Source organism: Schistocerca nitens, chromosome 1 (assembly GCF_023898315.1).
Source record: "Schistocerca nitens isolate TAMUIC-IGC-003100 chromosome 1, iqSchNite1.1, whole genome shotgun sequence".
NCBI lineage: Eukaryota > Metazoa > Arthropoda > Insecta > Orthoptera > Acrididae > Schistocerca > Schistocerca nitens.
In genome coordinates, this window is record NC_064614.1 from 515,580,999 (window position 1) to 515,606,494 (window position 25,496).

Consider the following 25,496-nt stretch of genomic DNA (forward strand, 5'->3'; position numbering starts at 1 on the left):
TTGTATTGCGAAAGCTACATTCTAAGATCGCTTTCATAAAGTATAATACAGATCCACCATTGAGCTAGATGAATGTGGGGCTCCTCCCAAAATCACGCTAAAATTGGCCTAAAGAACTCACTTAATAGCCTAGTTCGATACTTTCTTGTATAGCCATGGCGAAACAATAACAAAATTCGTAACTGTATTACTGCTTTGTTGCACTCTACAGAATTCCAGAAGATGGAAATTCCTTTTTCGATTTTAAAATTTCACTCTTTTCTTCTTTTTTCTAGAGTAGGAAACGATTTTTTTTTCTTTTTCGAACTGCAGAATTTTGGTTTAAACATTAAAGTCGGTCACACCTAGTTCATCAAATGGCGGTGTTCTCCAGGGTCTACTAAACTGACTCAGCCGTTTAAAATTGACTGTAGTCTTACGAAGCCATCAGGTGCCGTCCACGTGCGGATAAAATACAAAATACTGTGGTGATTAAATTGTGCAGAAGGGAGAGGGCCTTTGCGCACCAGAGTGTTGCACAGGTCATTTTCTGCATTTTGATGAGGTGTGTGCGAGGAAGCCAAAGAGAAAGGAGTGAAGATTTTTTCGAAATTGTTCTATGGAAGTTTGCATTGGTCGTGGCTGCAAGAGTGCCCTGCAACTGTTGCTGCGGAGGGAAATTACACTCTTTTTCCTGGCCAGCTTGAAAAACCGTTAAACCTCCTGAGAATTTTCTAATCCTAATGCACATGAACTCTGTTTCTGCAGTGAATGGCTTTTGTACTTACAAGGGAACCTCCCCATCGCACCCCCCTCAGATTTAGTTATAAGATGGCACAGTGGATAGGCCTTGAAAAACTGAACACAGATCAATCAAGAAAACAGGAAGAAGTTGTCTGGAACTATGAAAAAATAAGCAAAATATACAAACTGAGTAGTCTATGTGAAACATAAGCAACATCAAGGATAATGTGAACTCAGGAGCGCCGTGGTCCCGTGGTTAGCGTGAGCAGCTGCGGAACGAGAGGTCCTTGGTTCAAGTCTTCCCTCGAGTGAAAAGATTAATTTTTTATTTTCAGTTTATGTGACAAACTCTTATGTTTTCATCACTTTTTTTTGAGTGATTATCACATCCACAAGAAAACCTAAATCGGGCAAGGTAGAAGAATCTTTTTACCCATTCGCCAAGTGTACAAGTTAGGTGCGTCGACAACATATTCCTGTCACGTGACGCACATGCCGTCACCAGTGTCGTATAGAATATATCAGACGTGTTTTCCTGTGGAGGAAACGGTTGACCTATGACCTTGCGATCAAATGTTTTCTGTTCCCATTGGAGAGGCACGTCCTTTCGTCTACTAATCGCACGGTTTTGCGGTGCGGTCGCAAAACACAGACACTAAACTTATTACAGTGAACAGAGACGTCAATGAACGAACGGACAGATCATAACTTTGCGAAAATAAAGAAAGTAAAATTTTCGCTCGAGGGAAGACTTGAACCAAGGAGCTCTCGTTCCGCAGCTGCTCACGCTAACCACGGGACCACAGCGCTCCTGAGTTCACACACTCCTTGATGTTGCCTATCTTGCACATGGACTACTCAGTTTGTATATTTTGCTTATTTTTTCATAGTTCCACACAACTTCTTCCTGTTTTCTCGATTGATCTGTGTTCAGTTTTTCAAGGCCTATCCACTGTGCCAACTTATAACTAAATCTGACGGGGGTGCGATGGGGAGGTTCCCTTGTTAGTTTCATACAGTTACGCGATCCACTTAGTTTAAATCTATTTAAGAGAAACAAATTAAATGTTACCACCGAACGAGCCACGCCATCTGGGCCTAGAACAAAGACTGACCTGCGGCAGTGAGGCGTAGTACTTGGTCCACCAGTCGGGGGCTTCGATTTCTTCTTCGGCAATGGCGGGAGCTGCGTGCTTACGACGCCACGCCAGTCCCATTCCGAAGCGACCCTTCTTATTACGCTCAGGTTCGTCTTTCTGTGGCTCCTACGGCATTAGTAAATCCGAACACGAGGTTTCCACACAGTCAAAAGTGAGTTTTGTACATCCCCTAGACCTGACGTGGAAACAGAGAATTATAATAATTTTGTGTCTGTAACGTGTTTTCTTCAGCTGAGTTTCCAATTATAAATGTAGTGCGAATGGAAATTCGCAAGAAGTTTGCTAAAAATATTCACTGTACTCTACTATAAAATATATTTAAGATTTTGTTTTAAAGTGACGTAGGAATGTAGAGAAAATTTAGTAACTGGAGAATGCTTGTGTGACAGATAGTCAAAAAGCAACAAACTAAGGCAAAAATTGTAAAAAGTACCAGAACATAAATATATTTAGTTTGAAATGGTTTGTGCAGTAAGAAACACTCCTTGTCTGAAATAATACCAACAATGTAGTGTCAATCACAGTTACAATAGAAAATGTGCCACTCACGGAGAAAATGAAGAAGTGATAACGTGATTTAATTTTCCGGATTCTGATAACTACACTCTGTTGCGGAGTTTCTTAAAAGTGACAGACTTCCAGATCTTAGCTTCTTCTACTTGACAATAGAGTAACGATGAACAATCGACCGCTAATCATGTCAGTTTATTTTTCTTCTATAATTTCTCCTCAGTTTTTGGCATGTAAGTGGTCAAAAGAAACGGAAGCGTTGTACTTGGTTGTTCCAGGTACTTCGAACGTAGATTCTCATTGTATTACCAAGATTAATACTACATAATTTTACAACGTAGAGGGTTTTGATCTGAACAGTAAGCGAGGATCGGAAAACAGAGACAAATCGGTCATGCAGCTTCTATGAATATAGTACTATAATGTTCTTTTTTTCTAATCCTTCCGAAATTCGTTTAGGTGAATATTTACTAGATGATTAAATGAGTGCTTTCATGGAACTGTACATGCAGTGGAACTGAATCTGTAAGAATTTGTACGTTTGCATATTTTACACTACATTAATCTCTTTTAGTAGTACACTTCCTTCAGCTAATCCTTGCACATTTTTCTTAGCTATCTGACATTATTTTCATTATCTATGGTGTATAGAAAATGTTTTCAAGTTCTTTTTCTCTGTCGAATTTTGAAAAATATAAAGTTTTTCCCCAATGTCTATCAGTTCTGCTTCTTCGGCATTTCAGCCACCCCTATGGTCCAGCGGTTCCAAGTCCTTTTGTGTGCAGTCAGATATTAGCTAGTACAACCCACTTCCTCACCACCACCGCCGTCAATATTAGCACCTAACTAAAATTTAAAAAGAAAAATAATTTTCTTGGAACTCTTATTTTTAAAACAACGAACGATTAATATTTAGTTTCTTTTTTTTTTTTTTTGTTTTTCTAAAATGGGAAGACATTCTGAGTGCATTACGAGTGCTTCCTACAATTCCTTCTTAAGAAAGAAAGCTAATTATCCGTATTGAGGGTAGATATTTGTTACAAAACACGATTCCTCTGCACCGAACCCCTCTGTAACGACACTTTCTTCACCCATACCCTACACCCATATTTAAAATCAACCAAATTCAAATGTGTGTATCATACTTATGCCCCCCCCCCCCCCCAACGCTGTTTGCAAATCACTTGATCACTGGATTTCTTGCTTCTGAACTAGTACCAGTTGGAAGACTTCAGACTGCCAATGCTTTGCGTCTGAGCACTGTTACTAACAATAATTACAATTAATATGTTGTCACTGTTGTATTGCGATGCCAATTTCTTCGATTATCTGTTGCGAAGTACTTAAGGAAGCAACGAAGAAATTTCTTGTCTAAACTGTGAGAAAGCATTGCCATGAGATAGTGAAGCTTTTATTAGGTGCCGGCCGGGGTGGCCGAGCGGCTCTAGGCGCTACAGTCTGGAACCGCGTGAAAGTTACGGTCGCAGGTTCGAATCCCGCCTCAGCATGGATCATTTAATTCAAGTTCAAAGTTAAATCTCTTATTTCTAAATTGCGTAGATTCAAGTAGCTTTTGAAATGATTGTTGAGGTAGCCCAAGACTAACCTTATTTTATTGAATTTCGTAGTGCTTCAGAAACAAAGTTCACTATTAATTCCAGTCACTAAATTAACTTTCAATTTTCCGGTTTTATTAATTCTTTTGCTAAATTAAGTCAGAGTGTAGCGAAATTTATTACTTCTGACAAACATTCAGTTTTCACGCAACACGTGTCAACCTTCAGTTGCCACGCTTTTAGTGCTAATTATATGTGCAATAACCTTTCTTTTTCAGTTACTATAGTAATTTTCCATAGGACTGGCGACCGTAATTTTCCCCAAATCTCAAATATCTAATTACCGCTAGTTAATTGTTAACGTAACGGCCGCACATTTACTTTCTTTACTAACTTTACTCTTTTTCATAATTAATTTTCACCAATTTCATTTGCATTTTTCCTTTCATTTAGATGTAACCCTTTCCTCCCTCCTTACCGACAGATTAACTTCGGTGACGATTGCTTTTCCCAAATTTCCATTAGGTACACGCGGTTTAATTTTTCACTGTCATTAAGGTCGATAAGTGAGGGGGAGGTTACACGTGGCGACCTGGTGACAGGACAAATCTTCAGATTTGAGGTTGTTCTGGACACGAATTTTGTTTGGTGCAAATGTCGTAACAAAGTATTGGTTACGAACAGATAGTTACGTCAGCGAGATTAAGTAGTGGGAGGAATCCTAATTAGATTTGAGATTTGTTATTTATATTCAAAATTATTAAAATGAGTGAAGGCAACAATTACCAAAATTTGGTAGACTTGGATACGGAACAATCAGTCGAACAGTGGGAAACGCACACCGCGGAACCCATTGTTCAGGGGCAGGCGGCTAGCATGAAAGACGTGACCGCCGAAACGCAACAAAGAGAAGAAATGGAATTCCAAACTTTAGAAAATGTTTCGGAATCGGAAGTGAAAATCAAATCTGAACCCCTTGATGACGAATACGGAGGGACAATTAAAGAGGCACCCGCTACGGAAGTAAAACCGATGGTTTCCGGGAATTTAGCTGATTTATTGAATGTTTTGATTAACCAAATCAAGGCTCAGTGTAGCAAGATAGAAACTCAATCGGCAGAAATTAAAGCTCAGGCTGCCAAGCAAGAAGCTCAGTCTGCCAAGCAAGAAACTCAGTCTGAAAAAATTTAACAGAAGCTAGACAATCAGAACAAAGCTATTAATGTTGTTAACAACAATGTTGGAGTTGTTAACACAAAAGTTGATAAAATCAAAGAAGATATAATTACGAGAGGTTCGGAATTAGAAAAGAAACTTGACGAAAAACAGAGCTATGTGCCAATCTGTGCACATAGTTCGGAATTGTTGACGAAAGAGGAGCGGTTCGACCCCTTGAAAAAAGGCGGTATACACGCGACGGATTTCATTAAAAATTGTGAATGAGTTTTACCCAGATCATGGACTAATGAGAGAAAAATTAATGCAGTTATTGACGTGTGGGCTGGTGATGCCAAGCGTTGGGGCTTAAACCTCAACATCACGAACCTGACTTTTGACGACTTTAAAAATTTGTTTCTGGCTGAATACTGGTCAGAGCAAAAACAACAAAGTGTTTGGCGCGAATTTGTCGTATCGAGGCCTTTCGATGCGAATTCGCGCGGCTCGATGAAGGAGTTTTGTGAGGGCTGGATCCGCAAGTTGGAATATTTGCGTGATCGCCGCACGGAATCCGAAATAGTCTTGGAACTCTACGGGAAGCTTCCAGATTATACAAAACGCTACATAGGAAGCAATTACAGGACAATCAATGATTTCCTGGAAAGAGTTGAGGACGAGGACAATTGGCGCAATAATCGCGATACTGGTAGAGGCCGTGGTAACAACAACGGGTACCACAGCAACCACAACAATCATAACTATGGCAATAACGCATACCGCAATCTTGGCAGCAATAACAGTAGTGGTTCGGGCCGTAATGACAATCGGTACAATGCAAATAATAACAGGAATGACGAAAACCAGTATCATACTAGCGTGATACGGGCTTCGCAGAATAGTAATAACGCCAGAGGGTGTGATCAGCCGCCTCAGCAGCATCCGGGGAGCGTATCTGCTGGGACGAGACAGGGAAACCATTAGCCGCGCCGGTGAGGGGCCGACCGGGCGTGGAGAAATTTTGGCGGCCCAGTAACAGGAGAAAGCCCAGGTGTCGTCGTTATGAAAATTCCGTATGGAATAATCAACGGCGGGAGAGTGTGCCAGTGTTAGGAGAAAGGAGTGCGCCCACAAGTAGTAGATCAGCTGTAGACACGGCAGCAGAAAATACATTCACTGTCAGTGAGAACAATTTAAGTAGTGTTTCGGAAATCGATTGTAAAGTGGCAGCTGTAACACCCACAGCGGAACTGGATATTGAGTTTAAGAATGATTCGCAATTGTTGAGAGAAGATCAGATGTTGGATAACACGTCCGTCATCGAGCGAGGGGATGCAGAGAGGGATGAGGTCTGGTTAAGGCAGTTCGGTCGCTTATACGACGAACTAAGAGATTATAGGGGCCTGTATGGGAGAAGTGTTTATGGGGAGCGCGGGCAGGATTTGCCACGTCTCGTCCCGCAGGAAGATAGTATTTGTGAAGTGATAGAAAGTTCTGGCCCTAACCGGCAGACATTACCAGAAATAGTTGATGTTAATGGGGAGCACGAGCAAGATTCGTCGTGTTTCGTCCGGCACGAGTTAGATGTTGAAGTAGTAAGGGAAAGTTCTGGCCCTAAACGGCAGACTTTACCGAGAGCTATAGTGGTAGAAGTAGCCGACCCATCCGACGCAAAACTCCAATTTAAACATTGCGAAAGTGTTAAGGAGAAAGATTACGAGAATTTTAGTGATAGCCGGACACGATTGGTAGAAAAGCACGTAGATTACAGCGTGTATGAGGTTAGAGCTGTTATGCGGTCGAACGATAGCAGTGTGGGTTGCGCAGATCCAGAGGAAGTAATTGCAGATACTACTGGGCACATTCCTCCAGGTAGACTGGCAGATGAGATCAATCTGGCCAAAGAGGAATCAACGAAGGTGTCAATTAGTGAAGTGATAGCAAAGCAACACTTACTAGTTGACGAGTTACAGGAAAAGGTTTCGGTATTGGAGGTGAAGCTACAGACTGAGCCTCAGGACAAACGTTTTGAAATTAAAACTGTATGTGAACAGAGGCTGAAAAAGCCGCCAGATAAGCCGGATTTAGGATCAAAGACGGATGGTTTTTTCTGGAATGACCTGGATACAGACGAGGATTTACTGTGGGAAAATAGAGAAACAGTCGAGGACAAGTGTAGACAGGTAGTAGTGTCTATTAATATGCACGGCCTACAACTAAACGTGTTGATTGACACCGGTGCAGAACTGAGTGCTGTATCTGGCAAAATATTTGAGTTACTGAAAGACAGACCTGGCATCGTAGTTATGCCAGTAACAGAAGTGAAAATTATCGGTGCTACTGGGAAGGCCAGTAAACCGGTCACAGACTTTTGTCAACTTCGAGATATGTGGGGCACGATTGGAACAAGAGTTTGTTGTCGTGCCAGACTTAACTACGGAAGTAATTATCGGGTTAGATTGGCTATTAAAGTACCGTGCAGTGATTAATTGCGAAAGCAAAACTTTGACATGTACATCACAAGATAAAACAATAATAGTTAGTTTTGACGAGGCAGGAGACGGTGTGCATAGGCAATACCAGCCTATACACATTGTTAACTGGCCGGATGCCATTGACGTAGGTACGAATTTGAACTACTGTAACGTGAGGAATCTTGGCATTGACAAGAGTGTAGAAGGTGAAGTGGGAAGTATTGTAGACGGTGTGTCAAACGTAACACACGAACAAAGATGAGGCCTGTATGAAGTAATAATGAGGAATAAGAGTGTGTTTTCAGACAAACCGGGACTTGTGGAAGGATATAAATGCAAGTTGCATGTAATTCCGCATGAACCATTCTTCGTGAGACCGTATGCTATACCGCTGTCCAAAAAGGAAGCAGTGCAACGGGAGATAGAGAAGATGATCGGATGGGGAGTGATTGAAAGAAGTACGAGTCCATACAATAACGGTTTGGTCATTGTAGCAAAACGGGATGGTAGTGTGCGTATTGTGATTAACGCACGCACTTGAATAGGGCCGTTCAACGCGAGACAGACAGACCAGAGAGTATGGAGGAGATTTTGCAACGTTTTCATGACGTTAAGTTCATGACTAGCCTCGATCTGACGGCTAGTTACTGGCAAATAGAACTTGAAGAAGAATCTAGGCCATACACCGCCTTCTTGTTTGCGGGCAGGTGTTATCAGTATAGAGTACTGCTGTTTGGACTTAATATATCTGTGTCCGTATTCATCAGGGCCCTAGATAAAGTGCTCGGCCCGGTTTTGAGTTCAAGATTAACTGTATATGTTGACGACCTATTGTTGGCCAATGCCACTTGGCATGACCATTGCGACCTGTTAGATGAAGTTTTTAGAGCATTGCGCCGTGGCGGAATGACTCTAAAGCTAAAGAAATGTGAATTTGTGAAGCAGGAACTGAAATTTTTAGGGCATGTAATTACCACTGCTGGTATTACGAAAGACCCAGAGAAACTAGAGGCAATAAGGAATTGTCCTCCACCCAAGTCTAGGAAACAGTTAAAAAGTTTTCTAGGGCTCACAGGATTTTACAGTAAATTTGTAAAAGGACAAGTGTTTAATGATGAAAATTTGAATAACCTCTTACGCAAAAATGTTCCGTTTGTGTGGACTGACGGGTGTCAGGCCGCTTTCGAGAGATTAAAAGATGAGTTGCTAAGCTCTAACATACTATTTCATCCTGATTTATCGCTACCCTTCCATCTGGGAACGGATTCGTCGAATTCCGGGGTGGGAATAGAACTGTTCCAAGAAGTTGGTAAAGGAGAGGATAAGGAACACCGGACGATAGCGTTCGCGAGTCGAACTTTATCAAAAAGTGAGCGAAACTACACGATTTCTGAGAAAGAGTGTCTCACTATCGTGTGGGGATTCAAGAAGTTCAAGGGTTACCTATGGGACCGTAAGGTGATTATTCGTACGGACCATAAGGCGCTCACTTATCTGAAGGATTGTAAACTACTTCACGAAAGATTGACTAGGTGGTCGCTGTATTTACAGCAATTTAACTATGACATCTGTTACGTAAAAGGGACCCACAATTGCGTAGCAGATGCGCTGTCGCGGTTGCCCGAGTCTAATCAAGATGTATTGAAAATGGGCCGATGGAGTGGTCAAATTATACTATTTTAAAGAAGTTGAGGGACGTAAATTAATAGTGAACATCTGTAAGAATCTACGTCGTCATCAGAACGAGGACAGTTGTTTAAATATGGTGCAAACCCGATACGACGAAAGCAGTCCAGAAGGAGAGAAATTAAGGAAGTATTACAAGATATACGATCATATCTTGTACATACGTAAGGGTGAAGATAGTAATATTTGGCGGGTATGCTGGCCCACCAAATACGTCACGGAAGTAATAGACTACTACCATTTGGCGTATGGTCACTGTGGACCAAAAAAAAATATACGGAAAAGCTGAGTGAAATAGTACATTTTAACATGTTAAAACGCGTTACTGACAGAGTGAAAACTTGCGATTTGTGTCAAAAGGTGAAGGTTACCAACTGTACGAGTCGTGGTCCTATGCAAAGTATAAGGCCTAACGACACCTTTGAATTACTATGCGTGGACTTGTACGGACCTTTGCCCAAGTCATCAGGAAACTTTGCCTACATTTTAGTAGTGCTAGAAGCTTTTTCCAAGTTCATCAAACTATACCCGATTAGGAAAGCTACAGCCAAAGCGGTCTATAGCAAGCTTGTGAACGATTATTTTGTTCATATTGGTAAGCCCAAGGCGATTCTATCAGACAATGGGGCACAATTTACTTCTAAGTTGTGGAATGAAGGCATGGCAAGTAATGGGGACGAAGTGATCCATATTTCAGCTTACTGGCCGGCTGGAAATCCCGCTGAGAGGTATATGCGCGAGCTAGGCCGACTTTGCCGTACCTATTGCCATCACAACAATAGGGCATGGGGCAAATATGTAGCAGTATTTGAGAGAATTATGAATACCTTGAGATATGAATCCACGGGATTTTCTCCAGAGGAAATCCTGTTGGATGACATAAGTAAAAGTTTAGTGGAAGAAATAATCAAATTCCCTCCACGGATTGACATTAGTTTTGGTGTGAAAAAAGATCGTTTGCGAGAAGTAATGAAGCTAAAAGACGATGCTCGCATACGTCGTCATGACGCTAAAGCGCTTTTTGCTAAGTTTGCAATTGGAGACTTAGTACTACTAAAAGCTCATGAGAAATTGAGCGAGATAGACAATGAAATCTCTAAATTTAAGTTTGTTTATAAAGGACCATATAAAGTCATTGGTATACCTCACACAAATGCTTATTGCTTAGAGTATCCAAGTTCTGGAAAACTATTAGGTATACAGAACATTGTAGAATTGAAATTGTACCTACCAAGGATTGATTAATACCACAGAATGGGTAATTTGTACAGTATGCAAATATAGAGTGTAAGATTTAACGATTTCCTAGATTGTCATGCTTTTGCCTGACCAAGAGGACATTAAAGAAGTTGTAATTAATAAGTGATTTTGACTAAATAATTTAAGAGTAACTGATTACTAATCAATTGAAAAATCCAAGCTGCTAGTTTAAGTTTTCAGCTGAGTCACAGTAGATTAAGGAATGTAAATATGATTTTGTAAGTAGCTGTAAGATTTCATGAATATGTGATTTGCTAGTCATTGCCCATGTACTTAGACGCTGTTTTAAGTTTCAGGCTAGTACATGCGTGTGATGATGGACAGTGTTGAGTTATCAGTATAGTGCTAATAGACTCCTTGAGATTACTCGGGAGTGAGTTTTTCCGAAAGAATTCAGTGAAACGGACGTTCTGGAAATGCCGTTATACAGGCGAGTGAGACCAAGCGTGCCGCACAGGCGGGCGCAACAGTACTGGCGTAGCGGAGCTGCTGTCGGCTCTTGTGCCGCTGTCGGCATTCTTTGTACTTGCGGGTACGGAAGGCGGAGTCGTTTTTCTTCGCGGACAGCTGATGTGAAAGAATTCTGTTGTCAATATGCATGTTTTTTTTCGATCTGCTGTATATTATTTTCTTGTTTAGCGTTAAGTGGGCTCTCATATTTTTTTCGATCTGCTGTGTATTATTTTTATGTTTGGCGTTAAGTGGGCTCTCATGACAAGAAAATTAACTATGAAAAGGTTATATAAAAATGTGTATTCTATGTCATTAATTATTAATTTGCGTATTTTGATCTACCTGTTTTTATGACCATGTACTCTGATTAATTTTGTATATGGTATTCCATTTCTTGATACTGTTAGGCATTTTGATGATTTTAGAATGGCTAAACCATTTTCTATGTTTTCTATGAATTTTGATATATTCTCAATCTGTTTTCTTTTGTGTAAGATGACAGAGCGTAATAAAGTTAGGAAGGTCTCCACTCAATTACTATTGTCTAAAAATTGGTTTATGGTTAATTAGCCTAATGCTAAATTTTCTTGATATTTTGAGCATATGCATTTCCGCTGTTTATTTTTTTCTTTTTGGGACATTTTCTGAGTCTGTTTAGGTTACACGAACATGTGGGGCACGTGTAACGCCGGAAATGCATATCCTCCTATTTCCATCTATTGTACTATAAATTCTTTTCCTATATTTGTTTCCTGAAGATATGATATTTCTGTGTCTTTATATATTGTAATTGTTTTACTATTTGTATATATATATATTTATGCATTTATGTCGATGTATAATTGGTTTGTTTTGCAAATATTACTTGTATTTTTACGCTGGGTCTTGCCTAGGGAAAACTATGCTATCGAACGATTACATCGATAGGTCGTGTGGAGAACCAAAGTGTTTAGGATCTTTGATAGGGTTAATTCTGCCTCGTGGAGCCGAGTAGAGAGAGTCTGGCTGGAGTAGGGCAGTGGAGCAGGCGTGTTGAGCGATGCTCCCGCGAGTTGCCGCGCTTTCAGGGTTTGGCAGCATGTAATTGCGCTCGACTTGCTATGTTACTTTCTGACATGGTGTCGCGGACGGGAAGCGTTAGCTGGCACACATCAAGAGCCCGTTTCGGCCGGAGACCGTGTCGAGAACAAGGCGCGCCAACATCCAGCTTCTGCAACAGCGACGGCCGACAATGAGTGACTGTCGCCACCTCCTCGATCGACGGCTTCAAACCTTCAATCAACCAACAAGGAAGACTGGAAGCACGTAAAGTTTTAGAACTGTATGGCAGATCTCAGCTTTTCAAACTGTTCCATAACTAAAATTACAGCAACTTAGCATGAACATTTGTTGCTCATTGTCCCAAGTGCATTACCAAGAAAGGTCCCTTCTTTTTCCGGAATGAACCTGAGTCTCGTTGAAATTCAAAAGCCAGCATTAAAGTAATATCATTCCATTTCACTGCTTTAATTTCAAAGTTGAGTTAAAGTATTCATAGCTGGCTACAATATTTAGATTACACAAGCACAAATTAAGAGTGCGAGTTTTGTTACCATATTTTAGCTTACCTGTCACTGCAGCTCAGCTTGGTACGTACTAAATTTTACTATTGTTAATTGTTCAGAATCATTTAATTCAAGTTCAAAGTTAAATCTCTTATTTCTAAATTGCGTAGATTCAAGTAGCTTTTGAAATGATTGTTGAGGTAGCCCAAGACTAACCTTATTTTATTGAATTTCGTAGTGCTTCAGAAACAAAGTTCACTATTAATTCCAGTCACTAAATTAACTTTCAATTTTCCGGTTTTATTAATTCTTTTGCTAAATTAAGTCAGAGTGTAGCGAAATTTATTACTTCTGACAAACATTCAGTTTTCACGCAACACGTGTCAACCTTCAGTTGCCACGCTTTTAGTGCTAATTATATGTGCAATAACCTTTCTTTTTCAGTTACTATAGTAATTGTCCATAGGACTGGCGACCGTAATTTTCCCCAAATCTCAAATATCTAATTACCGCTAGTTAACTGTTAACGTAACGGCCGCACATTTACTTTCTTTACTAACTTTACCCTTTTTCATAATTAATTTTCACCAATTTCATTTGCATTTTTCCCTTCATTTAGATGTAACCCTTCCCTCCCTCCTTACCGACAGATTAACTTCGGTGACGATTGCTTTTCCCAAATTTCCATTAGGTACACGTGGTTTAATGTTTCACTGTCATGAAGGTCGATAAGTGAGGGGGAGGTTACAACCTATGGAACAATAAATGCACGATCTCATGCCTGCGTTATTGGTACCAGACACACTAAGTCAGACGTGCTGCGACGTCAACGCGTCTCAGACTGTAGTTTTATCAGTTGGAGTCAAAGGTTCATTCTCTCTGTTCAGATTCTAAAATATTCTAGTCTTTGCCATTATGGAAATTGCCATACCTATACACTATACACTGAGGTGACAAACGTCATGGTATACTTTCTAATATCGTGTCGGACCTCATTTTTCTCGGCGTATTGCAGCAACTCGACATGGCATGGACTCAGCAAGTCGTTGTAAGTTGCCTACAAAAATATTGAGCCATACTGCCTCTATAGCAGTGCGTAATTGCGAAATTGTTGCCAGTGCAGGTTTTTTGCACGAACTGACCTAACGATTACGCCTTATAAATGTCCGACGTGATACATGTCGGGCGATCTGCGTGGCCACATGATTCACTCGAATTGTACAGAATGTTCTCGAAACCAATCGCGAATAATTGTGGCCCGGTGGCACGGCGCTTTGTTATCCATAAAGATTAAGTTGTTGTCTGGGAACATGAAGTCCACAAATAGCTGAAATGATATCCAAGTTGCCGAATATAACCATTTTGAGTCAATGATCGGCTCACCTGGGCCAGAGGACCCAGTCCATTCCATTTAAACACACCACGCAGCATCATTATGGAGCCACCACCAGCTTCCACAGTGCCTTGGTGACAACTTTGGTCCATGGGGTCTCCGCCACACTCGAACCCTACCATCAGGTCTTACCAACTGAAATCGGAAGTCATATGACCAGGCCACGGTTTTCCAGTATCTAGGGTCCAACGGATATGCTCTCGAGCGCAGGAGAGGTGCTGCAAGAGATCTCATGCTGTTAGTAAAGGTACTCCCGTCGGTCGTCTGCTGCCATAGCCCACTAACACCAAATTTTGCTGCACTGTCCTAAGAGAAATGTTAGTCCTATGTTCCACATTGAGTTCTGGTGTTATTTCACGCAGTGTTATTTTTCTGTTAGCACTGACAACTTCACTCACCCGCTGCGGCTCTCGGTCGGTAAGTGAAGGCCATCGGCCACTGCTTTTTCCGTGGTGAGAGGTAATTCCTGAAACGTGGTATTCTCGGTACACTCTTGACGCTATGGATCTCAGAATATTTGATTCCCTAGCGATTTCCGAAATGGAATGTCCCATGAATCTAGTCACAACTACGATTCCGCGTTCAAAGTCTTTAACTGCCGTCATCACGTTGGAAACATTTTCACATGAATCACCTGGTACAAATTACACCTCCGCCAATGCACTGCCCTTGTATACCTTGTGTACGTGATACCACCGCATCTGTATACATGCACATCGCTATTCGACGACTTTTGTCACTAAGTGTACGTCCGTACGGTTTGCATGTAAATCGTCTCTGTGGACAGTTATATAACTTGCTTCTTTCTCATGCCGAATCAGTGTAAACCTTTACGCTTGAATTTTTTTGCATGTGGCCAAACACATATAGTTACTCACAGTGGTCTGAAGAAACGAACTCAAAATCAATCCTGCAAATCAGAATTGTCTAGAGTGTCCAGGTAAACCAACTTTTGTATCATTTCGACAGAGATCTAATCTCTGAAAATCTCTGAAAACACATGAGACCTTTACCAACTACTTCTATTCCTAATATTTGCAAATAAAATAATCTTTACTTTTTTAAATTGTCGTTGCTGATGCTGTGATCTTCAGTCCGTTGACTCGTCTGATTCATCTATCCAAGCTAATATATTTTTCGAAGAGAAACCTTAGGTCTGAAGCTGCAGACCCTTGCTGAATGCATGACTGGAATATGTGACGATTAGTTTATATTCTCAGGCACTAAGCTTTTATTGTTACATAATGAACTGTAGTTAAGGTTTATTAATCTTGCCGTTAGAAGGAACTATATAGACCGCGTTTCGTAAAATGCATTCCTTTGCCCTTTCCTACATTTGTTACACCATGAAATATTATCATGATTGCGAAAATATTCGTGCAGTCACTGCCAAAGTATTCGTGTAGTCAAATGTTATGTTTCACGTTCACACGATCCTTCATAAAAACACCCCAGAGCTCAAAGACATAAACTACTTCAGTACCAACGACGACAGCACCGAAGCAACGTAGTTATTAATAATATTTTGTTCTAAAACAATACCTAAATCTGTAATATGTGACGACTATGTATCAGTTGTGTACCACGAGCATTTTCACGGATGTCAGAAAGTCTTGCCACACTAGCGAAAATATAACGGTATATTCACCGTTTATTCTAAGTAATGTAAGAAATGAATGTAAATAAGATAATACTCTGTCATATTTCATGTACGATATACGTAAGGGCTGCTCAGTACAACACTTCTGATAGTGACTGTTTCATTAGACCATACCAAACGAGTTACAGATATTGCATTTTCAGAATATCATTAGCGTACTTGTAGATGGGATAGAGAAAATTTGTTTTAATACTCTACGGATAGGAACAGTTGTGTCTCTTCGTAGTAAAAAATTAAATACCTGTATTTCTTGTAGAAGTTTCTCCTTATCGTCCAGCGGAGTTTTTCTACACCGAAAGAAGTCCCACAGTTTCTTTTTTTCTAAAGCAATGGAAAAAAAGATATTTGAATGCCACATAATATCACTGAAAAACTCCTTAAATGCTTTATATACACAAGAATGGAGTGCAAATGTGAGGCAAACAGAGTGACGGAAAAACGATTGTCTAAAAGCCTATGTACGAGCCCTAATTTCTCTCATCTTATCTTCGTGGTCCTTACACTAAATCTATGTTGGCGGCCGTAAAACCATTCTGCTATCAGCTTCAGATGCCGGTTCTCTAAATTTTCTCAATAGTGTTCCTCGAAAATAACGTCACCTTCCCTCCAGGGATTCCCATTTGAGTTCACGAAGAATCTCCTTAATACTTGTTTGCTGATCGAACTTACCGATAACAAATCTAGCAGCACGGCTCTGAATTATGTCGATGTCTTCTTGTAATTCGACCTGGTCGTTATCCCAACCACTCCAGCAGTGCTCAACAATAGGTCACATCAGCGTTACATATGCCATCGCCTTTTAAGATGAGCTACAGTTTTCCGAAATTCTGTCAATAAAACAAAGTCGAGAATTCGCCTTCCCTACTACAGACCTAAGGTGCTCATTCCATTTCCTAACGTTTTTCACCTTCACGCCTAGATATTTAATCGGTGTAACTGTGTCAAGTTGCACGCTACTAATGCTGTACTTGAACGTTAAAGGATTTTTCTTCCTACTCAACCCCATTAACTTACATTTCTCTACATTTAGAGCAAGCTGCCACTCATCACACCTACTGGAAATTTGTCTAAGTCGTCTTGTATCCCACAGTCACTCAACTTCGACATCTTCCCATACACCACAGCATCATAAGCAAACAGCTGCCGATTGTTGCCCACCCTGTCCGTCGGATCATTTATGTATAGAGCCTTGTCTCAGATGAACACTCGCCGTCGAGGAAAACGTACTGGGTTATTTAGAAAGCCTCCGAGATATTCTCTTATCTGGGGACCTAATCCGTTTGCTCGGTCCTTCGTCAACAGTTTGCAGTGGAGCAACGTATTGAACGCTTTCCGAAAATCAATGACTGTTAAATCTGCATGTTGCACTTCATTCAAGGTTTCAAGATATCATGAAAGAAAGGGCAAGCTCAATTTCGCACGCGAGACGCTTTCTAAATCAGTGCTCATATGCGGACAAAAACTTTTCTGTCTCACGGAAATTTATTATATTCGAACACACAATGTGATCAATAACTCTGCAGAAAAACCAATGTTAAGAGTATTGGCCTGTAATTATGCGGCTCCGTTCTTAGCTTGGGCCTTTGCGACGGACGAGAGATTAACAATAAATACAAGGTAAGGAAGGTGCCAGTGCCATAGAGTACTACCCGTAAAACCGACTTGGGATTCCTTTTGGATCTAACGATTTATTTCCTTTCACCTCCTTCAGTTGCTTCTCTACGTCAGGGATGCTAATTTCGGGACTCTATGCGACAGTCAAACGGCGTTTTCTTTCTACTACCCTCCTGCATGAATTATTTATTAAAAGCGAAATTCAGAACGTCACCTTTCCTTTTGCTGTCTTCTAATGCCCCCCAAGATTGATCGTCAAGTGACTGGATAGAAGCCTTCTAACCGATTAGTGACTTTCTGTATGATCATAAATTTCTCCGTTTCTCGGCAATATCTTTCGCAAAGGTAAAATGGTGGAAGCTGCACGAGTCACGCATTGATCTTCTTTTGGACGAACGAATTTCTATTAAGTTTTTCTGCCGACATTTACGCTTCCATTTTCGAAGCGAGAGTGCACCAATTTCTGTTTCCTCAGAATTTTCCAAATATGATTATTAAACCACAGAGGGTCTCTTCCATCCTTAACCCACTTACTTAGTACATACGTATCCAGAGCGTGAGAGTAATCAATATAAACTTGGCACACAGTTCCTCTACGCCCGTCATATTGTAGCAAAATTATGTCCATTCATTGTCTAAGGGGATGCTAACACCTGCTTATCTGCTTTTTTCTGCCATAAATAGTTCCTAGCGTTCTTGATAGATTTATTAACTTTAGTAACCGCAGTCGCTATCGCTGTCTCTACACTGATAGGTCAGGCATGTTTGTAGCTACAAGGTTTAAAATATCTCCATTGCGTGTGGGTTGTCTAACCAGTTATTCGAGGCAGTCGTCCGTCAACGTGATCAAGAGTACTTATTTATAGTATCGGCAGCAATTGAGAGATTTATACCAAATAAATTAACAAACGACGGAGCTGATCCTCCTTGGTACACAAAACGGGTTAGAACACGGTTGCAGAAACAACGAAACAAACATGCCAAATTTAAACAGACGAAAAATCCCCAAGATTGGCGAACTTTAACAGAAACTCGAAATTTAGCACGGACCTCAATGCAAGATGCTGATAACAGTTCCCATAACGAAACTTTGTCTCGAAACCTGGCATAAAATCAAAAGAGATTCTAGTCGTATTTGAAGTATGTTAGCGGCAAGTATAACCAATGCCTTCTCTGCGCGATAGCAATGGAGATACTATCGAAGACGGTGCTGCCAAAGCAGAGTTACTAAACACAGCCTTCAGAAATGCCTTCACAAAAGAGGAAGTAAATATTCTAGAATTCGAATCGAGAACAGCTGCTAACATGAGTAACGTAGAAGTAAATGTCCTCGGAGCAGTGAAGCAACTTAAATCACTTAATAAAAGCAAGTCTTCTGGTCCAGACTGTATACCAATTAGGTTCCTTACGGAGTATGCTCACGCATTAGCTCCATACTCAACAGTCATATACGACCGTTCGCTCGACGAAAGATCCGTACCCAAAGACTAGAAAGTTGCGCAGGTCACACCAGTATTCAAGAAAGGTAGTAAGAGTAATCCAGTAAATTACAGACCCATATCGTGATAACTAATCTGCGAAAATTTGGCCTAAAGACAATTTTTGTTTGTTTTTGCCATCATTAACAATAGCTCTCTTTATGCCTAATTGTCGTATATTATTTATCACTTAAAATATGTTCACATGTCGCAGATTTGAATGAAGAAACAGAACTGTTGAAATATGTTTGGGCCATGAAAAAAAATGCAGTGTTTTGTATACGAGGCGGTCTTATATCCAATAATTTCAACTGCAGACTCAGCAAATGCAATGACTGCAAGTGTAAGTAATGACTATTTTGGTAGATAATTACAGCCATTAATACATTCACCCCACTGTGTATTAATGTGCCCTTAAAACGCTGTTTCAAGAAATGTAGCGGCTTGTGAACATTGTGGTTCTCATGTTAGCTGTCTCACCCTTTATAGTAACTTCTAACTGTCTGTGGTGGCACAATACACGTGGGCCCGATGCTAGACAAAGAGGCTCAGACTCACGGTCTTAACACGGTATGATCGTTCACTGAACTCTGTACGTCCCTGAGGGTATCCGGGCTACATTTCTTGGTATGTGATGAACACTATAGCGGAATTTCTTCCTTATATAATACGGACAACAAATATGTCCGTTACTTCTAGATTTCCGAGTTTTCATTCGAGTTAATATTATCATTTTCTTTAAAAGTGTCTTCTTCAGATTGCCCATGTGCAGACCTTGGTAGCTCACTGTAGCTAGTCTTCTAGATAGCCCCCCTGCCGCCATTTATAATAGAGCTTATTTCTCGTCCCTGGCAGTGATGTTTCTTTGCAAATCTGCTTCCGCAGCGTTATGAAACTACGAGTACCTTATGACGGTTTCCTTTTTCAAGCTACGATAGGTAGCGAAATTGAAAAGACAGTGAAAATCAAAACTGTTGCTGGCCGGCGTGACCGAGCGGTTCTAGGCGCTTCATTCTGGAACCGCGCGACCACTACGGTCGCAGGTTCGAATCCTTCCTCGGACATGGATGTATGTGATGTCCTTAGATTAGTTAGGTTTAAGTACACTCCTGGAAATGGAAAAAAGAACACATTGACACCGGTGTGTCAGACCCACCATACTTGCTCCGGACACTGCGAGAGGGCTGTACAAGGAATGCTCACACGCACGGCACAGCGGACACACCAGGAACCGCGGTGTTGGCCGTCGAATGGCGCTAGCTGCGCAGCATTTGTGCACCGCCGCCGTCAGTGTCAGCCAGTTTGCCGTGGCATACGGAGCTCCATCGCAGTCTTTAACACTGGTAGCATGCCGCGACAGCGTGGACGTGAACCGTATGTGCAGTTGACGGACTTTGAGCGAGGGCGTATAGTGGGCATGCGGGAGGCCGGGTGGACGTACCGCCGAATTGCTCAACACGTGGGGCGTGAGGTCTCCACAGTACATCGATGTTGTCGCCAGTGGTCGGCGGAAGGTGCACGTGCCCGTCGACCTGGGACCGGACCGCAGCGACGCACGGATGCACGCCAAGACCGTAGGATCCTACGCAGTGCCGTAGGGGACCGCACCGCCACTTCCCAGCAAATTAGGGACACTGTTGCTCCTGGGGTATCGGCGAGGACCATTCGCAACCGTCTCCATGAAGCTGGGCTACGGTCCCGCACACCGTTAGGCCGTCTTCCGCTCACGCCCCAACATCGTGCAGCCCGCCTCCAGTGGTGTCGCGACAGGCGTGAATGGAGGGACGAATGGAGACGTGTCGTCTTCAGCGATGAGAGTCGCTTCCGCCTTGGTGCCAATGATGGTCGTATGCGTGTTTGGCGCCGTGCAGGTGAGAGCCACAATCAGGACTGCATACGACCGAGGCACACAAGGCCAACACCCGGCATCATGGTGTGGGGAGCGATCTCCTACACTGGCCGTACACCACTGGTGATCGTCGAGGGGACACTGAATAGTGCACGGTACATCCAAACCGTCATCGAACCCATCGTTCTACCATTCCTAGACCGGCAAGGGAACTTGCTGTTCCAACAGGACAATGCACGTCCGCATGTATCCCGTGCCACCCAACGTGCTCTAGAAGGTGTAAGTCAACTACCCTGGCCAGCAAGATCTCCGGATCTGTCCCCCATTGAGCATGTTTGGGACTGGATGAAGCGTCGTCTCACGCGGTCTGCACGTCCAGCACGAACGCTGGTCCAACTGAGGCGCCAGGTGGAAATGGCATGGCAAGCCGTTCCACAGGACTACATCCAGCATCTCTACGATCGTCTCCATGGGAGAATAGCAGCCTGCATTGCTGCGAAAGGTGGATATACACTGTACTAGTGCCGACATTGTGCATGCTCTGTTGCCTGTGTCTATGTGCCTGTGGTTCTGTCAGTGTGATCATGTGATGTATCTGACCCCAGGAATGTGTCAATAAAGTTTCCCCTTCCTGGGACAATGAATTCACGGTGTTCTTATTTCAATTTCCAGGAGTGTAGTTCTAAGTTATAGGGGACTCATAACCTCAGATTTTAAGTCCCATAGTGCTCAGAGCCATTTGAACCATCAAAAATGTTAGATATGACTTAGACAATTGTCGTAGCCATGTATAAACAGGCTAATGCCCTCGTCGTAGAAGGCAGCCATATGCGCTTCTTCCAGTTCCTCACGTTGGTCTGCAGGTCTTTGTTTGTGCCAAAATACTGTCCCCACAGTCAGCGGTTCATGTAAGCTAAGAGATGAAAATTAAAGGGAAAAGTTCGGGCTCTATGGTGGACGATGAAAAACTTCCCATCGAGAACGCTGCAAGAGCGTCTTCGTTGCACCTGCGGCCGAATTGGCACAAAGCAGGAAACGCATGACAGTTTCATTAGGTGGGCTGCATGAAATTAGGCGAACCATTCAGCAGGCATTTCACACGTGTCGGGAGACACACATCTTCACGTGCTTACTGTGCACTCAGAACTGAAAAGTGCGACATGGCGCGATAGACAAGTCGCAAAACATCTCCACAATGTTTCACTATATTTTCGTTGGCATTTTACTTTCGCGATCTATCGGAAGTTGAAACAACAATAGCCCTCGTATAAAGGAGCATACGGCTTGTCCAGTTCACACCTTCGCTGGCGTTCCCTAGCGAGACGATGAGGTCTGTGCTCGGCATACTGGAACCATACAGCAGGTGCAATATCGAGTAACAAAATTAACTCGGCTGCTACTTTAAAGAATCTGGACATACTTTCACAAGCAAAACTTCGAAACACACAATATACATTTGATGTTAAGTTAATATTGTTTTTTAATAGCAATACCTTCTTTGTAGGTTGCAGGCGTGGCGGGAACATCTTCGATGTCCGAATGGCGTACTGCTGTCATTGTCTTTCGAATCTCTCTCTTCACAGCAATCGCTGGTAGTTCCTCTACATCACGGCCTTTTTCCAGACCCTGTTGGATCTCTGCTAGCTGCAAAAGACAATCAGTGCAATTCTGCATCTGACTAGCTGTGGCATGCAACAAATGGTGTTCGGAATGAAACGCATCAGCTAAAAAAACACAGGAAACTCAGTAAAATCTGAAGAAGATCGTTCTTTACGGTTCAAACCGGTAATATAAAAATATACACACGATTGCATCAGGAAATAAAAATGATTTCAGTGATGAAAGAAAATGAGTGATTTTGAACGTAGGTTTTAATACCACAGATTATATTAGTTTCTCGTTACGATTATCAGATTGGATAAAGTTATAGAGTGGGTTTGTTCATGCGCGATCAGATTCAGAAACTTTTGTCCGGCACATTTTATCGCATACTTGGACGTGGTAAGTTTTTCTGAAAAGAAGAAACTACACTCTCAAAGGTATTGAGTAAAGAGGAGATGTTTTTCTGTACTCTCTTATTGATAATTGAGAAGTGTCATTGATTTCAGCAGATCACACCTCTGTTGACAATAGACTAGTCTACAACGACTCACGCTACGTAGCTACATTCAATTTCACATAGTACCTACTACCTGCATCGTTTCTTGAATGTATTTGTCGTTTACATTTTTTTCTATTAAGATGCTTAATTATTGGAATTTCGTTTTGACAACGTGAATAGATAGTTAACAATATTATCTCTTCTTTGAAGTTCGAAGTCAACAACATTTTGTTCTTGGTTGTGCTAGACGAACATGGCTATACGGAACTAAATCTGCTTTCCTACACGGCCCACATTAATGTGAGCATCGCCTTTGTTTCACGTCAACGCGCAATAACCACTCACAGACGGTAGGTGTCAACACTAGCAGAGGACGGTATATGAAGCATGTCGGAGTACGTGGAAGACAGTGCAATCGTCGTAATGCAGAAGCACAGTGATTTATCTGACGTCCGAAAGGCAATAATCATGCGCTTCCTGGCCTAGGGCGAGAGCATTTCTGATACGGCTAAGTTTGTAAACTGTTCGCCTGACGCCGTCGTGAAAGTACAGCATACGGTGCATGGAAAAATGGCGCTATTCAAAACCGGTGCCGAGGCAACTGTGGCGCACAACGGGGCGTAAATGAAGGCTGCGGAGATGTGCGGGCGAATAGACAGTCAACTGTTGGGCAACTGACCACGAGGTTGAACTGAGGGGCTAGCAACAGTGTCTCCTCAACGACCGTTCAGCGCACATTACTGCGTATGGGATCCACAGCAAGTGCCTGGTTCACGCACCCATGCTTAGGTGGCCTTTTCAGATGAATCACGTTTTATCGTCAGAAGGGTCCAGCACGGAAGAGGGAGCGTTCTGGAGAATGTTTTCCTCCTTCTGATAGGTACAATGGATCAACACAAGTATGCTTCCACCCTTGAGGATCATGTCCACCCCTAGCTGTAGTTTGTTTTTCCTCAGCACGATGGCATCTACCAGCAGTACAATGCAAAGTGTCACATAGTTCGCGATGTACGTGCGTGGTTCGAAGAGCACCAGGATGAGTTTACCATACTCTCGTTCCCACCAAACTCCCCGATTTAAACACAATCGACTGTTTGTGGGACCACCTCGATCGGGCCGTTTGTGCCATGGATCCTCAGTCGAGAAACTTAGCTCAGCTGGGCACAGCACTGGAGTCGGCATGGCCTCGCATCCCTTCCAGAACCTCACTGACTCCCTTCCAGCACGTCCACGCTGCAAAAGGTAGTTATTCAGGCTTTTGACAGGTTCTCACATTAATGTGACACGACCGCGTATTATTCGTGTGCCAACATATGCATCATTTTTTGAATTGTTAATTGTACATAATGTGCTTCAGTGTCATTTCTGTAATAGTATTTCAACGAATGATTGTATTCCAATACAGACGGTTAGTCCTATTCCTGGCGTACAACATTCATAGAGTCTCACCGGTTTGTCTTACCATCAACGTAATTTATAAATAATATAGCCTCCTCACAATAAATGTCGGGCCCATTTTCCAGCGGTAAACTGCGTGAATGGGAACCGAAAGGTTGCGGGATCGAATTCCAGTCGGAACAATGATTTTTCAACCTGGTTTTTAGCCTTCATTCACCACTCAATGATACTTGGTTCGGATTTCATGTTAAACTATAGGTTCCCTTTCCCTGGTGGAATAAATGGGGTAGATCAGAAATACTCAAGTCGCCGAAGTGCCATCCAGCTGGAATACTTGCACCAGGCCTTTGAGGCACACGTAATTAGGGTAGGGGGTTCAAATTTCGTCACTTTGTGGTTTAGGGAAGATATCAGTCCTGAAAGGTTATGGAAAAGGCCAAAAATTGGTAAATTCAGTCCTCAGTTTATTCTCTACTTTAGGCAAGATGCAGTTAAATTGTTATAACAAACTGAAGTCAGTATTTGACGTAAAAGTTAACATGGAAGAAAAGTAAATACAAAAAAAGTGTTCATTATTTCGTCCCTTATAAAAATTCTCAAAAGTAAAATTAATTTAAATGTATTTTTCCAGTATGGTGTTGTCAAACACTTTCGCTATTATAAATCACATGAAGGCCATGAATGTATAACGTTTCCAAGTCCTTTCTCCTTTATAAACATCTGCCACATATGAATTCGTTTGTCGGTGTAGACGAAGAGCATGTTCGTGATAATAAATGAAGCATTTCGTGTAATGAATCTATTTCTCTCCTCTTCCGTCTTCTCATATGAAGAAAATAAAATAATTTCTATAAACAGAAAATGAAATCAATTTTTAATAACAGTTCCATATTTCGTCCCCGGGACGAAAATCGGAACTGCAAGAGATACGAAATTTCGAACATCCCCAGACTTATGACGTCCGCTACAGCAACCTAGGCCAAACACTTGACTGTAGTAAACACACACCAGATGCTAAAACAGACGACTCTAATAAAGGCCAATATTTGAATACAAATCAGTGCTCACATTAGAACTATCAAGCTGTTACTTTGACTGCTGCGCTAGCTTACGTCAGCGTAAAATGGTGAATTCCCTTGTACATGGAAGCTAAACGTGCTGTTCGCAATAGGCTCTTTCGACAAAATAATGAGGTCAGGTGACGTATGATCTGGCAACTAATCATTTGTTACCAACTCCGGAAACCGGAAAATTGTAGTACGAAATTAGGAACAGGGACGATATTAGGTTCCCTTACTATATATCAGAAATGAGTCTCGGTGTCTTGCGAGGATGGACACATCTTTAAAATCACTGTGTAACATACTAATTAAGAATATACCTTATCGCAGTACAGTCACGAGAACCGTATCCCTGGCCTAGTATGGTAGCAGCTCTGCGTCGGGATGCCACTGAAAGCTATGAAATATGCTACCTACTCCA

The 25,496-nt window shown here is 41.9% G+C and overlaps 1 protein-coding gene across 1 annotated transcript in view; it reads right to left on the bottom strand.

Annotated features, from left to right (window-relative positions):
- Nucleotides 1-25,496, bottom strand: part of LOC126258318 (otoferlin) — a 198,490-nt gene that overhangs the window by 153,472 nt on the left and 19,522 nt on the right. The window contains exon 5 of the mRNA XM_049955637.1: nucleotides 1,839-1,988. Within this exon, the coding sequence (XP_049811594.1) occupies nucleotides 1,839-1,988 (150 nt within the window). The remainder of the gene's footprint in view (nucleotides 1-1,838; nucleotides 1,989-25,496) is intronic.